The 15,119-nt window shown below is 41.2% G+C and overlaps 1 protein-coding gene and 1 long non-coding RNA gene across 4 annotated transcripts in view; one reads left to right on the forward strand and one right to left on the reverse strand.

The window, feature by feature from the left end:
• Nucleotides 1-14,435, forward strand: part of shisal1b (shisa like 1b) — a 42,530-nt gene extending 28,095 nt beyond the window's left edge. For 2 of the 3 annotated variants that reach the window (XM_034085972.1, XM_071203567.1), the window contains exon 4: nt 3,699-4,005. In XM_034085972.1, coding sequence (XP_033941863.1) covers nt 3,699-4,005 — 307 coding nt within the window. Of the gene's footprint in view, nt 1-3,698; nt 4,006-10,542 lie in introns of those variants that run through there. The other variant, XM_034085973.2, reaches the window with a different exon arrangement.
• LOC139434062 (uncharacterized) overlaps nt 1-15,119 on the reverse strand; it is a 100,506-nt gene that overhangs the window by 81,242 nt on the left and 4,145 nt on the right. The gene's annotated exons all lie outside the window — the stretch shown is intronic.

Here is a 15,119-nt window from a genome sequence, read left to right on the forward strand (position 1 = left end):
AACAAATGGGACGAAACGCAAGTCTGTATGGCTTGTTAGGGATAATTAGGGGAAAATAGGTTGTGCTGAATCGTGTAGTGTTTTGGGATCGACCTCTGGTGGAACAAACAGCTTCAGAGATGACACTTCTTCAGATCCGATAAAAACAGCTGGTTATAGTCTGATTGCTCACAAACACTTCGCTCCCTCGACAGTATCGCACTCATTGACACTGTCTGCCTCTTACTCAGAGGGTTTGTTGACATCGATCCACATACAGAGGCATTCAAACCAGCTCAGAGAAGAGCAGATGCTGAGAGCCGTTGTTGTGTTGGGACGCCTCCACTTGATCTCACACAAAGGCAGGTGTTAAGTGTTGGGTTTTATATTAACGGCCCGTCCACACGGCAGCGTGCGTTGCTTCAACGGAGGTGACGTCAGGCTTTGCCGAACTGCATTGTGGTTCCATCGCTTCGCGTTGCATCCGTTGCTCGCTTCGAAAGTTGAGAAAAGTTCAACTTTTCAAGCGTCGACGGAAGCGCCAGCCAATCAAATCATATGCCAGTACACGCTCTAGCCAATCAAACCGCATGCGTGTGTGTCCAGGGCGGGAGATTAATGTGATTGGTTGTTGGTCGAGTTTCAGACACGCCCGCCGGCAAGCTTCAAGGCACGCCGCTGTGTGGACGTACAGTAAGGATCACGTCTAGTACAGACACCGGCAAGAATGATTAATAGTGAACCACACTTCACATTTCAACAATTCTTCTTTTTTTTTTTTTTACAGAGGACACACATACCTGCCGAGATGCTTAATCGTTATTTTCAAAACATCCCAATTTGTGATGGAAAATAAAGTACATCGATCTATCCATCTATCTATCTAGTATATATATATATATATATATATATATTAGTGCTGTCAAAATTATCGCGTTAACGGCGGTAATTAATTTTTTGAATTAATTGCGTTAAAATATTTAACGCATTTAACGCATGTGCAGAATGGCCCGCCCCATAGGCTACGTGCCACCAGTGGCAGCGCCAGGGTATGGCTGGGGTAGGCTACACCCATACCAAGAAATGGCTTAGCCCCACCATGACAAATGATGTTAAAGTAAGCAAAATAAAGTCTGCCAACTCGCGCGGAGTAAATTGCACAGACAGCAGTTAGTAACATTGATTTCAGTAGCCACGGTTTTGAAAACTTTTGTCACGTAGTGATCGTCTTCTCAATAGAACATCTTTGATAACGGCGTGGTGTTGTTGCAGGAAGTCCCTACGGAGACTACTTTTGCTGTAGTACAGGGCAGAGCCATATAATAGTAATAATATGGCTCTGGTACAGGGGTGCACATAACTGGTACGCAGGTTATGTGCGTAATCTGAAATGCGTACCGTCACTTGTGTCACAAAGCGCATTTGCGTACCGACGTACGGTACTTGTGAAGCTTTTCCATAAGGCGGTTAGATCACCGGACGACAGAGTCGGTCTCCGTGTGCACAGACAGGCTGCTGTTAACGTCGGTCTGTACAACGGAACTGTGCTAAAACTACGCCAACCGGCTGCGGAGGGAGACTCCCCCCTTCACTGGAGAACTGCGCTAAAACAGCTGATCACAACGTTCACACTCTGTGGTCACAAGTACTCCACTAGCGCGCCCCCTCCCCCCTCTGTCGACTTTCCTGAAGTACTCCCCCGTTGATAGAAATCAACACGTAATGAATTAAGACCCCACGGTTTGATGATTGATAGGTGTGTGGGTTGTCTTTCATTTTGACATGCAGAAAAATGTTATAATAAACATAGATACTGTATGTTAAATGGATATATCCGCCTTCTTTCATTTATCTTTCCATTCCCACAACAATATACATAAATAAATGGCATATTTTGGACATAGTTCGAATGGTGATTAATCATGATTAATTAATTTTTAAGCTGTGATTAATCTGATTAAAAATTGTAATCGTTTGACAGCCCTAATATATATATATATATATATATCCATTTAGCTAATTGTATATCTATTTATGTACTTGTGTATCTATCTAGTTGTATATCTATGCATAGTTGTTTACCTATCTACATAGTTGTATATCTATCCATCTATCTACCTATGTAGTTGTGTATCCATCCATCTAGTTGTATATCTATCTATTTATCTATCTTCAATCTAGTTGTATATCTATGTCTTTCTATCTATCTATCCATCCATCCCTCCATTTATCCACAGATTTAGGAATGAATGACACAGAAAAATGATCCTCTTGTTGTGTGGCAGCTCTCAGCTGTGTGTACTAATGCCCTCCCAGCATGCCTCTGTCTCTGGTGGCTCACACTGCCCTGCAGCAGGTCATGATATTTCATTTAAGCGTCCGGTGGCCTGTTATGCCACTCTTTCATCCTGGTTCACTGGGGCAAAGGGACTGCAGGTTTGATATTTACCTCTGGCCAAGAGAGTTAAACAGGCCACTCTACTCAAACTGCATGGAGGACATTGTATTATAGCTTTAGATTTTCCTCCACTTCAAGGTAACACTAAAGGCGGTTGTCCTCTGAGGGTTTCACAAGTCAGTGCTTTGTAGCATATAGCTCTCCATTTAGTTACAGAGTACCTGAAAAGGATGCAGAATCAGAATAGATTCAGAGTGGAAGAGGTATTGCACAATGACATGATCCGTCGTAAAGAAACACAAACTGCTAGAAACACAAACTGCTAGAAACCTCTGACAGAAAATCAATTGCCTCCGCTTCATTCTCTGAGGGAGCCGTGTAAAATATTGAATAACATTTGTTTTAGTTGTGTGGTCATAATCGATGTAGCCAAGGACTGTGCACAAATTCTTGTTTGCTAAGCTCCACTCAAATAGAGCCTCTTGCCCCTTCAAATTACCTGAGTAGACACACACTATATTATGAGTAAATGTCTTAAACACTGAGGTGAAGAAAGGCAAAGGGCAGTTAAGGACACATGTACTGTTGTAGTGCAGTGTTAGCCTCTCTAGGTGCTCATTCAAGCGGCACAGATGTTCATTTTATATCCACATCTTTCGATAAATATCCCAAGGCCACCTATCATTTGCAGACAGGAGTGGATTCACTTTATTCACTCAACTAGAAACCCTTGAACATCACCTTTTTGTGAGAGTTTCAGTCATACAGTCAAACAAATTGCAAACTGTGTCGTAATGACATAAAAGATGAGTTTCCCACTTTATTAAGCTTTATTTTTAAATAATGTCCTGTGTCGTCTCTGTCGAGGAGTCAGATTAATAAATGTTTATTCTGTGTAATAGAGTCCCTTTCAATTTGTGTGACAATTTTCAACTAAATGTCCTCAGCACAGAAACAAAGACATCACACCCAGATATTTAGCAACCCTGTTTTGGCAAATGATGCTTCTCATATTTCTCGGGTAGCTATTTCTGGAGCCAGTATAAAATGGATTAAGAGGCGTCTTGTGCCAATGACTTTGTTTTGCAATTTAAATCGTGAAGTTTTAAAAAGCAGCAATTGGAACAGATGTAGGGTTTTTCAAAATGTATTTGTTTTTCTCAAGGGAGCATTTGATGAACGGCAAACATTTACAACTGGCAGCTCTGACGTAGCTTTTGGGATACGATGGTTTCCGGGTGGTAGCTCTTAGCATGCGAGTGTTCATCATCATCTTTCCCAGATTAATAGTACTAATACCCCCCGTCTGTCTCCCCCGCAGTAATTATACAGCCCTGGTCGGCGTGTGGATCTACGGCTTCTTCGTGATCGTGCTGCTGGCGCTGGACTTTCTCTACTACTCCGCCATAAACTATGAGCTGTGCCGGGTGTACCTGGAGAAATGGGGTCTGGGCGGGCGCTGGCTGAAGAAGGCTCGCAGTCAGTGGCACAGGTCCATGCCGGAGGAGAGCGAGGCCCCGGCTCAAGCCCCCCCCACCGTCTCCAGCCACTACCAGCCCAGAAACAGCCTGAGAGGGGAGAGCCACAGCCCCACACTGCTGCCCTACAACACATCCACCGCATGGTGAGTCACGGCCCGTCACATGACCACCGCCAACCGGCAGTGTGGCATGTATATCTAATGTGAAGCTGCGAGAATCAGCAAATTGTGAGATAAGATTTACATCACTAATCACCTGGGTAACCACAGCTGGCAGTGTGCAGATAATGTGTACATTTCAGACAGGTACATAGCAGCTGGGAAATACTGTAGGGATTGTAGATGCTTAGTTCCTTAGCAAATCTGATATCAATATATATTTAGTAATTATTTAGTATTATTTAAAAAGCCCAACACCCACATTTTCTCAGAGGTTCAGTACACCCTGTACGCTTATCGATAATCAATCCAGGAGACAAACGCAGAGAAAAGAAAGGGGGAGAAACCTGTAAAAATACAAATATTCTCAGAATTACAAAATGTTGCACATATTTAGCCTTTGTCCCATTAGTTGTTAACGTACTCAAAAGGTTGTTAAATTATAGCTTGACAAAAGATAATTCCGTAAACCTAAAAAAACTTTGTGTTGTTGTGTTTATCACAAATGTAAATGCTTTGCGTAACTCTTCTTTGATGGACTTCACTCAGCAAATAAGCTAGATCAGTTCTGCTATTAAAGCTTATTTTACCTAATAATAGATAACTAGGGATGGCTGAATATATCATTTTAAAATTAAACAACACCGCTGTCAACACAAAACACATGAGATCTATCTCAGAAAGAAGCAGTTTTCAGTCAAAATGACATACAGTAGAATGTTCTACCCTATGTGACTATATATTATGAATATAAATTGCCCTACTCTAACAAGTATGTCAGTGCAGAGACTTGTTATTTTAAAACTTTATCCGATGCTTAGAAAGAAACTCAAATGCCCCTATAAGAAATGTTCTCTTACATTTCTTTTTTTAAACACAGGTTCCCTCCATGTCTCGTTTCCATGTGTGTCTGTTTGTCTTTGAACTGAATGTTTTGTTACGTAGAGAGAGCAGCATGGCAGGGAACAGTGTGTCTAGCAGGACAAGTTAGAGCATTTCTTGCATACTTTTCCCAAGCTAACAGGAAGGAAGCTCAAACATCAGGCTCCCCGTGTACTCCTTTAAATTCCTTTAAAGACACACACACACACACACACACACACACACACACACACACACACACACACACACACACACACACACACACACACACACACACACACACACACACACACACACACACACACACACACACACACACACACACACACACACACACACACACACACACACACACACACACACACACACACACACACACACACACACACACACACACACCACACACACACACACACACACACACACACACACACACACACACACACACACACACACACACACACACACACACGATAATAGCCTACCAGGGATCATGCTAAATCTGTTCCTGAATCATAGCAACTCACTGGTAAAGAATTCAGTCATGTTAATAGCTTCCCTCCTCAGAGTAAGGGAAACAGACTTTATCAATATTTTAAGAATTCTGCCTCACCGCCCACTAATGGATACTTTTCTGCAAAGCATCTGATCTGTATTTGTCTTTCATCTCAGAATAGCTGCACTGCCTCAACATCAAGATCCTTTGAATGGAGACATTTGGGTTTTAAGTCTGACCAGCTCATTAGGTCATCGTTAATGAATAAAAGAGAACTGAATAATGTGAAAGCTGCGCTGCCCGCCAGAGGCCCCTTACTTTGATTCAACCTGAAAGATATGAATGAGTCACATCCCTGTTGCAAAGCATCATCTGCTGTCCCTCCTTTCAGTTTATCTTTTGTATTACCTTTGAGAACAGTCACGGGAGTCTCAAGGTGTTTTTGGCTGCGAGTGACTTGTTAAAACATACAAGATGATTTACGATGCCAGGAGGGAACTGTAACATATAACAGCCCCCGGGAACTTTTTGTTCTTTTGGCAGACAGTGCTCAGACTTATATGATACAGCCACACGATCATAGAGTCTGCCCCAACCCAGACCATTTTTCATGCAGTTCTCCATCTGCAGCACTTTGCACCCTATCTGTTAGACTGAGGCTCAGCGTCTCTTCCTAGAGGTAGACATCTCTCTTGGGTCATGATAATTTAATGCGGGCAGAGGTTTGACAAATGGCTTTGAGAAGCAGTCTGGACTGTGTGCGCCATAGATGGGCGAGCTGAGATGCTGCAGAGGGATCCTGAGACTGCTTTGCTGGTGGAAACATGGTTAACTAACACTAGACATTCCCAAGGAGCCTCCTCGTTAGACATGAAGTCAGTTCAATGTGATAGGACTCATCAATCCTGGCCTTGTGAGGTTGACCTTTGCTGGCAGCTCTGCAGCTTAACCAGAGGAAGTCTTTAAAAACGGTGATTGAAATCACAGCAAAATGCTCATTTACAAAGTGGGACAAAAAAATGAGAACACGTAAAGTTCATTGTTATTTATGTGGACAATGATTGATGGGAAATACTTACACATGTAAAGCGGTGTGGGCTTTTTAATAAGCAGGAGCATTTTTACAAATAGCTATGCATATTATTAGATAAGCCCCGCCAGAGAAATTGACAGATACTGGGAGATAAATTAAGTCACCAGCCGTTCCTGGGGCAAGAATAGTCTAGAATAGTCTAGGGCAGTCTCACAAGGCGAACCACTTCTCACAATCTAGATAATGCTTCTGTGATTTTTTTAAAGTGTTAAGTTACAATGGGTGATACTGTAAGTTCACCACAGCTGACGTTGCCCACACAGTGCGTCATCAGATGGCTTTGGTTTCTTTGCGGGGGTAGGGATCTTCATCCCCAGAGAAGACGTAGGGTAATGTCTCAGAAAACTGCCCACTTACACTCGAACATCTGTTGGCCAAATGTAAACAAACAGAGATGGGGTCAAGTCCCACATCGGGCGCAGCAACATCTAAAAACAACCCAGTCGCACAGCAACATCAAAAGTATCAAAACATTTTTCCACATGCAAAGATCTATTTCTTCAGAGAAAGTTAAGCTTGGCATTCAGCGTGTGGGAAAATTGTTTACCATATTTCTACGTCAGCGAGCTGGTATATAGTGCTCACGTTCAGTGTGGGCGTCCTGCGAAACCGTCATTATCTTCACTCTGCGGATACTCTTGAATGAAATCGCCTGTTCATAGATTTCGCACCAGTTTGAGCAAATAAAATAAAGTTAACTATTGTCATTATTCAGTAAGAGATGTGCGACCCAGGTGAGAGAAAAAACTGCAGGTCTGCTAAGCCAGACATTACGGTCACTTGATTGGATGGAAGAACGTGTTGTTTCTTTCTGAGCGGGAAATTGACAGCAGCTGGGAGTTTACTCTCAGGGTAATGTGGCACCTGATGGCAGCACCATCCCACTCAATGATTGATAAGTGATATTAGTATCGCATGAGGCACTTCTGCAGTTGAAAGATTGTAGAGTAGCTCAGCTAATAAGAAAAATAAATATAATTTTGGTTAAAGAAATATATAAATATATTCACATATTTGTGTTTGGATGGCAACATATCGCACAAAAGGTAAAACTGCAATTAAACAGATGTATTGTTACGAATGCTCAGAAGACACCTTAAATGTAACGAATCAGTGACACTATGTTTGTTAGTTGATACATTGTTAAAGCATCCACCCCGTCAACTCCACATCACTGTGTTGTATGGCATCGTTTTTAAATTAACATTTTAATTAGAGAGCTTTAGACCTCTCAAGCACACAGTGCTTCATCAGGTGGGCCGAGTTCATTTTTTAACTAATTAACATTTTGATATGATAATGTGGTTGGTTGGCAGATGTTGTTACAATAAGATGGAGCCAAGCTGGTGGTGTTCAGTTTTTAAACAAGCTGCTGCTTGTTCCAGCATATTTTAATGCATCTTCTCAATTAACTCTCGACTAAAGAGGTAATAAGCAAAGTGTAGAACTATTCATTTATGTGAATACACACCGGCTGCTTGAGCTTGTCTGACAGGGCTGTGGTGGAATTTCAGATAAATGACAAGTGACCACTATGCTAAGCTATGAAATTGGCACAGGAAGAAAAAAAACATCCTGGCAGGGCTCTCATGTAACCCTTAAAACGGCGATAAACTCAGCAGTTCCTGTTATCGCTATTAAGTGCCCTGCAGCACTGATTGGTTGTCCACTCGTGGCTATGAGGACATTTAGAGTTTGGCCGGGATCCCAGTTTGTGCCAACCCTCTCTGCCTAGTAATCCACCTCGAGAAATAATAAGTGGTACTGGGGAGCAGCAGCAACATCTGGATATCTTGACTCCAAAAGAAAAAGGCTGGCAGTGAGAATCTCGTATATTTTTACTAAGTTATATTCCTAGTTCGCTCACTCTGACACAATCCTGTCTCAGAACTGCAGGAAATGTCTGATCTGCTGCTGTCTTTTCAGTCTGGCTTTACTGCATATTTTAAAATCAATGTAGAATGTCTTTAGTCAGTGCCGATATAAAAATATCTCTTTAAATCAAGATAAAACATAAGCTGCCTCTTTACTGGTTCATTGGAAGAATTGGGATTACGACCTGTCCATGGTTTCCCCTGCTTAACATCCAATGTCATGTTGGAGGATAAGTGGGAATAGCTGCCGGTTAGTTCAACCTTGGTTTTAATGTATGCTGAGGATCAACCACAGATGAAAGTGGGAGAATTCAGATGTTGGGCAACATCAAATGGCACCACTGCACATCAACCAGGACACGTCAAAGAGTCTCTTGGAGATTCATAAATCACTTGGCACCGCGTTGCAGCAGCACCTCGTGCCAGTAACCGCCCACTGACTCAGGCTTGGTATCTCCCTGGGCCAGCTGAGCTCAGCCACGGTTCATGTGAGGATGGCATCGGTCGACACATTCAACAAATACCTGACTCACCAGCCACCGTAACACTGCCTCTTACTGTCAGACCCCTGTGACTCAGCGTTATCACTCAGTCTAGTAAATGGAGTCTCCATAACTTTGGCTGTAGGTACAGTAACCATAGGGCTGCTCGATTATAGCAAAAATCATAATCTCAATTATTTGGGTCAATAATTGATATCACGATTATTAAAAACGATTATCCATTTACTTTTAAAACATCCATTTATTGAAAAATAAAATGTGAACAGTATGTCTTTAACAGTTGATTACCCTGAACGTTAAGTATAATTCAACTGAAAAACCAATACAGAAAAAATATATATAATGTTTTCATAATCGTTGCAAGCCAAAATCGTAACGATTACAATACGATTAATTGAGCAGCCCTAGGTAACCAACTCTACACATTCAAAAGCACTCAGTGGGGAAATGACACATGACTTCAATCAGCAACATCACGTCTTTTTCCCCAAAGTGTTTTCTCTGTCAGAGCGTGATCAAAGCCTCCTGCATATTCACATCCATCTTTGAACTCAGTGGTTCTGTGGTAATAATATAATTGTGCATTATGAAATTATTCCTGACCCGTCCGGCGTCCACAGAGCAGCATGCCAAGGCCTTGTCCAATTAAAGCAACACTCTCCATGTGGTGTGAGTTAATTAACATCATAGATGCTACAAAGGCAGCCAGGGACAGAGTTCTGCTGCAGGCGAAAAGTTGAGAATGACTTTTGGCATGGCCACGAGCAAGTCAGATAGTAGCCATTTATATTTTGGTATTACTATTAGATCAGTTGGCATACATTTACTTTTCAGTTTGGTCATTTCTCTCAAGTGCATTAGAATAACCTTCAAGTGGAAACTTTTATTTTCCCATCTATAGTTGCATTATTGTGGGTGGCAGAATTGGGTGCGATGTGATTCATAGAGTTGGGGTGGGCTGAAAGTATTTACAAGATTTACAGACTTATAAAATATTCCTGTAAATCTGATTGCTTTTTGAAACGCAAAGCTGCCTCGTTTTATTAGTTTTTGTGTTTTTCAGGCCTTTAACTGATTATCCAGTTATATAACAGACCAATGTGGATTATTAAGCAACCGATCCGGATCAGAGACGATTTCAGCCGTGCAAATAAAGCCCATGTCCGTGTTGTTCAAAAGGATCCGGCAGGTTTTTTTCCAAACAACTCATGTGGCAACACGGTGTAATGTCATGACGCAGGCGTGCAGTCGGGGCTAAACATGTCAGTTTGGAGAGGATGAAGCAATGATAAGGCCTCCATTTATTTTCTTCCATTTCTCAATAGGGTTCACTCTTATCCATTCGTAGGATATACTTGAAATGTCTAAGTATGCAAGTAATCCTAGAGAGTGTGTTCTTCATTTGACGGGACATTTAATAGAAAGAAAATTTGATTGATCTAAAAAAAGAATCAGCAGATTGATTATGAAAATAATCCTTAGTTGTTCTCTTCAAAGGACACATTCCTGATTTAGGTCAAATGATAATATCCACACCATCTTCATGACAAGGCAACTAAAGCTGCTAAGATATGTCCAAGTCATTGTGGTTTCAAGCTTTAGCAAAAATGTATAAGGGGATAAGATTTTGTTTGTAAAAATGAACATTTATGCTCAATTTCTGTTTTTCTCTGAACAGAACGATGCTGCAGTGGACAAACTGAAGAGTAGCAACACCTTCTTTCGTTTGGTGGTACAGAGGAGACGCCCCCCCCCCCCATGCCCCCTCTCTGGACCACAGACTCAACACCAGTGGTGGGTTAGCCATACTGTAGTAGGAAGAAGTGACTGCTGCCCTTTTCTAATGAGCACAAAACCCCCTTGGACTGACAGACTGATATGGCAGTAAGAAACTCAGCTGAACAGAAGCTGCCGGAGACACAGAGGAGCGTACTGCTGCTGCCATAGCAGAGGAGCGACACATTGAAATGCTCACAGGTGTTCAGTGATCCCCTGAAAAGGCTGCCAAAGCCTGGAGCATCTCCAACAGATCCGAGCTGAACTGGATCAACTGTACCCACATGAAGCGAGGAGCTCATCTTTCTAAATATAACATGTTTATTACACTGCTGTGTCAGTTTGTGTTCAGTAGCAGTTAGACACGATGTGGGTTATCTATTTGGTGATTTATTTATGTGAAGTAGTCAGAGAAATATATGAGTGGTTGACATTCGGGAACATGTAACAGCTTAGGTTGATGCTGAGCATCTCACTAGAGTAGAGTGTTTTTGTTACTTACTGAAACTAGACACAAAATGTCTCTGCAGCCATGTTGAAAAACAATATCTTGTATGAAGTGTTCTCTCTATATTGTAACGTGTCTGACAAGGACACAAGGCCATACAGATAAACTGTTGTAGATCTAAAGGTTTTACATTAGGTCATCAATATTTCTCCTTTTCGGTTTGTGATGCTGAGGAAAGGGATGTCCACTCTCAATAAGTTATTCATCCGAACAATGAATGAGGATCAGGGATGCCTTTACAACAGCAAAGAGCTTCATGCTAAGTTAAACATGAATCCTTGGCTATGAGCCTACAGACCCATTTGAGAGCATTACTTAGTTAGTGTGAGACAGTCTCCTCTGGAAACTCATCCATTGACTTGTTTGCCCTTCCTCATTACCAGAGCTGCCTGAAAAACAGCTCCATTAGCAATATGATGCAAATGAATATCCATTTGGTTCCATTATAAGGAGAGCTCTTTATCCCACACTGGTAAATAGACAATTGTAAGCGATTAGCCATAATTTAAAAAACCCATTAAAACCCCTTTCACTGTCAGCAATAATGTACAGTATCTTAATCAGAAGGATGACATGGTGTGTAAAAGTCTGAGGCGCCCGTCCAAATGAGCGCTGGGTAATCATTGAGGTGTATCGCAGAGCTTTCAGGACGATTTAAATTTAATAAGGACTCAATGAAAAGGGCATACAGTATTTCAGGATAATGAACTTGTATCAAAAAAAGGTCTCCAACTCATTCTCTATTAGCTTTATAAAAAGGATAAAAAAATATACTTTCACTTTAGAGCTGCAACTAATGATATGTTTCATTCCTCATTATAGAGAATAATAAAACTGCATGTTATAATTTACAACAGTCTGAGAGCAGGTCCAAATCTCCAATAATGAATTTATTAATACATGATCTGCTCTTTGAAGTGTTACAAAATAGTTAAAAATGCTTTAAACTATTTGGGGAGAGTTTAAAATGACCTTTATTGTACAACCAATATTTTAAAGATATTCAATTGATTTTATAGGAGACAAAGAAAAGCAGCAAATCCTAATTTTTGACAAAATCGACACATTGATTAACCAAATCCAGTTAGCTGGACAAATAGATACATTGACTATCATTTCAGCTCAGTGATTTCATCAGGCCCAAATCGTTAATAACTGATGAGATAAATGATCTGTAATCCAGATAGGTCTACGAGACAAAGCAGCTGTGGGTGCCAGACTGAATATGAGCGGCAGCATGTGAAGAGCAGGTGGACAGACGGTAGGTCGGAAGAAGGTGTCGGTCCCAATCTTGTATCTGCAATGGCAGCTGCTGAGCCTGTATGTAATATGAATGTGAAATGTCCTCGCTGAAACAGGAGATGCCGTTAATCGTTAGGAGTTGGCCATAAACCAGACATGAGACTTGGGGTCTCGCCATCATATTAGCCGCTTTTACGCCAAGTATTTTGCCGTACTTAGTTCCCAACACTTGGTTCCCAGCACTTGGTTCCCAGCACTTAGTTCCCCCATGGAACTAAAGTGCAGATCGCGTTCACACCGGAATAAATCCCTGAGGGAAGATTACGCAAATTAAGCCGTTGACGTCACTTCTTCTTCTTCTTCTTCTGCTTTGGGTTTACTGGCAGGCCGCAAACAACTTCACGGCGTATACTGCCACCCGAAGTCCCCGGAGTTGGGGACTGGCAGCAGCTTCTACTGAAGCCTTCCGAGTAAATCGCCAGAACGCCATCACTCCACCGCTCTTATGTTTTCATTTGTGTTGCCATAAGTTAGTCTCTCTCCGTTGGTGTGCTTGGCTAATGCTAATGCTAATAATGCTAATGCCAGCAAATACAATGGCGGCTTCACAAAACTTTTCAGAGTTTTACGGGGCGTAGTTCGCAATTCGCCCAGCCAATCAGAAATTGGAACTTTTTTCTCCCCAGGAAAGTAAGTACCACCTCTCTAGCAGGGACTGAAAAGTTCTCATGAACTAAGTTCTCTTTTTGGTGTGAACGCAAAATCCCAGGAACTATCGGAACTAAAAGGGAAAAGTACTCCGGTGTGAAAGCGCCGAATGGTCCTTTTTATGTTTTATGACCCCTCTGAACAGAACTCATGTGCTGCAGGCCTCATCCCCAGTTATCAGCAATAAAATTCACATTTGCCGAGTTGTTAAAGCAAGTTCATTCACATTCAAATGGCTAAAGTGTAATTAGGTGTGCGCCCCAGCAGACTTGTGCTTTCAGGGGCAAAGAAATAGGATGTGTCCATATGAAATAATTGGCCCAGGGATTAGCAGTTATATATTAAGCTCTCTTGCTCTCTGTAGCTGCCTCCTTATTCCCAGAGTGTGAACAGAAGAGGTGAACGGGGAGTAGCAAGAAGAGGATAATGCTGGATGAGTGGGGGAAATGTAACATGGATAGAGTATGTAATGGTTTTCAGGGTTTATGCTCCATTTTCTGACACAATAAAAAGGCAAAGAAGGTCTTTTCTTACCATCAATAACGTTATAGTCACACACAGGGAAGAAAAACCATTTCAATTTCCCTCTGACAAGCAGTAGCAGGGTCCACAAATGGATGATTTCACGTATTTCCTAAAATGTTAAAGTTGTGATGTTTTCTGTTTTGTTTAAAAACTCTGGCCTGGTTTGTGATGATGTGGTACTGTAAATCATATCAGCTCAAACTGCTTCCCAAATAAACAATAAAACATGTATAAAAAAATGTATGGGAAGAAGAGAGCACACGTGTGTTTCAGTCTCTCCAGGTTGGTGACAGTTGCCTTACAGTTGAATACCCACCTGTACACAGAAGCTTTGTAGTGGTTGATACCTCACCTGTTGGGTGTGGTGGTGGTGGTGATGATGATGTGCACCACGTTCTGTCTATGTATTTAGATAGAATGATCAGTACCGTTTTCAGTTGGATTGTTATTGCACTTGTTGACTTTGTATTGTCGCGACAGGGAGAAATAAAGTTTTATCTTTTCCAGTGTGTTTAAATCCCTCTGCGTCAGGTGCTCTTTCCAGAAAATATATACTTCTTTCTTTCATTATGGAAACCACCAAAGGTTAGTAAAAGAGAAGTCTAAAATATGTATCAATAAAGATTGTTAGATATAGAGATAACTATTTATTTTGTCCTTTACACACGATGATTTAAAAATATCAATAATTCACTCTTACTTTTTAATTAAAATAAAGTGGGACAATTTAGTAAGTAATAGCAATTATAATTGTATTCATCCATTATCTTGATTGAATTGATACAAATGAACGAATTGGATTGTTTTTAATGAATGGATCAATGAATTAAATAAAAATGGCAATTACACACATCTCCTTTCATGTTGTCCTTCACCTCCAATGAATTTAATTAAAAAAAATTAACTTTATTCTAGTATTATTCGTCTTATCACCAGTAAGCCTAATTTGTCACCTCTTTAGTTCTATATTGGGACTTTGGCACACATTTATTAATATATTATTCTCATATTTTCGTCACAACATGCTAACGTTTACAGCCTACAAGAGCGGAAACAGGACTGATAGTTCTCAGTGCCACAAATATTCCCACGATTTTGCAATTATTTTACTGTCAATTGTTTTTATATTTAACTGATCATAAATCAGCCGGAAAGAGTAGTGCTTTGAATGAATGTGGCTATGGCAACTATAACATGATGCCACCAAGCTGCAACTATAATTGATATACAAACGGGTTGTATCCATCATTTATCGCCAGCTGCAGAATATGAAGAAAACAGACGCCCGAGTAACAGGTTCACCTGTCGGGGGGAGTTATCAGGCACAATGTTGCGTGCTCTGTTGTGGACACATGTTGCCACTTCCCCAGTAATGTTAAGCCAGGTTGTCAGGTGTGGGTCTGCCAGGCTAACATTAACCTTTTAGGGTTTTGTATTGAAAGGCAGATGGCCTGTGGCAGTCCAGCATGCATGTGAAGGTAAGTAACATTATAAAG

This window comes from Pseudochaenichthys georgianus, chromosome 6, assembly GCF_902827115.2.
Source record: "Pseudochaenichthys georgianus chromosome 6, fPseGeo1.2, whole genome shotgun sequence".
Classification (NCBI taxonomy): Eukaryota; Metazoa; Chordata; class Actinopteri; order Perciformes; family Channichthyidae; genus Pseudochaenichthys; species Pseudochaenichthys georgianus.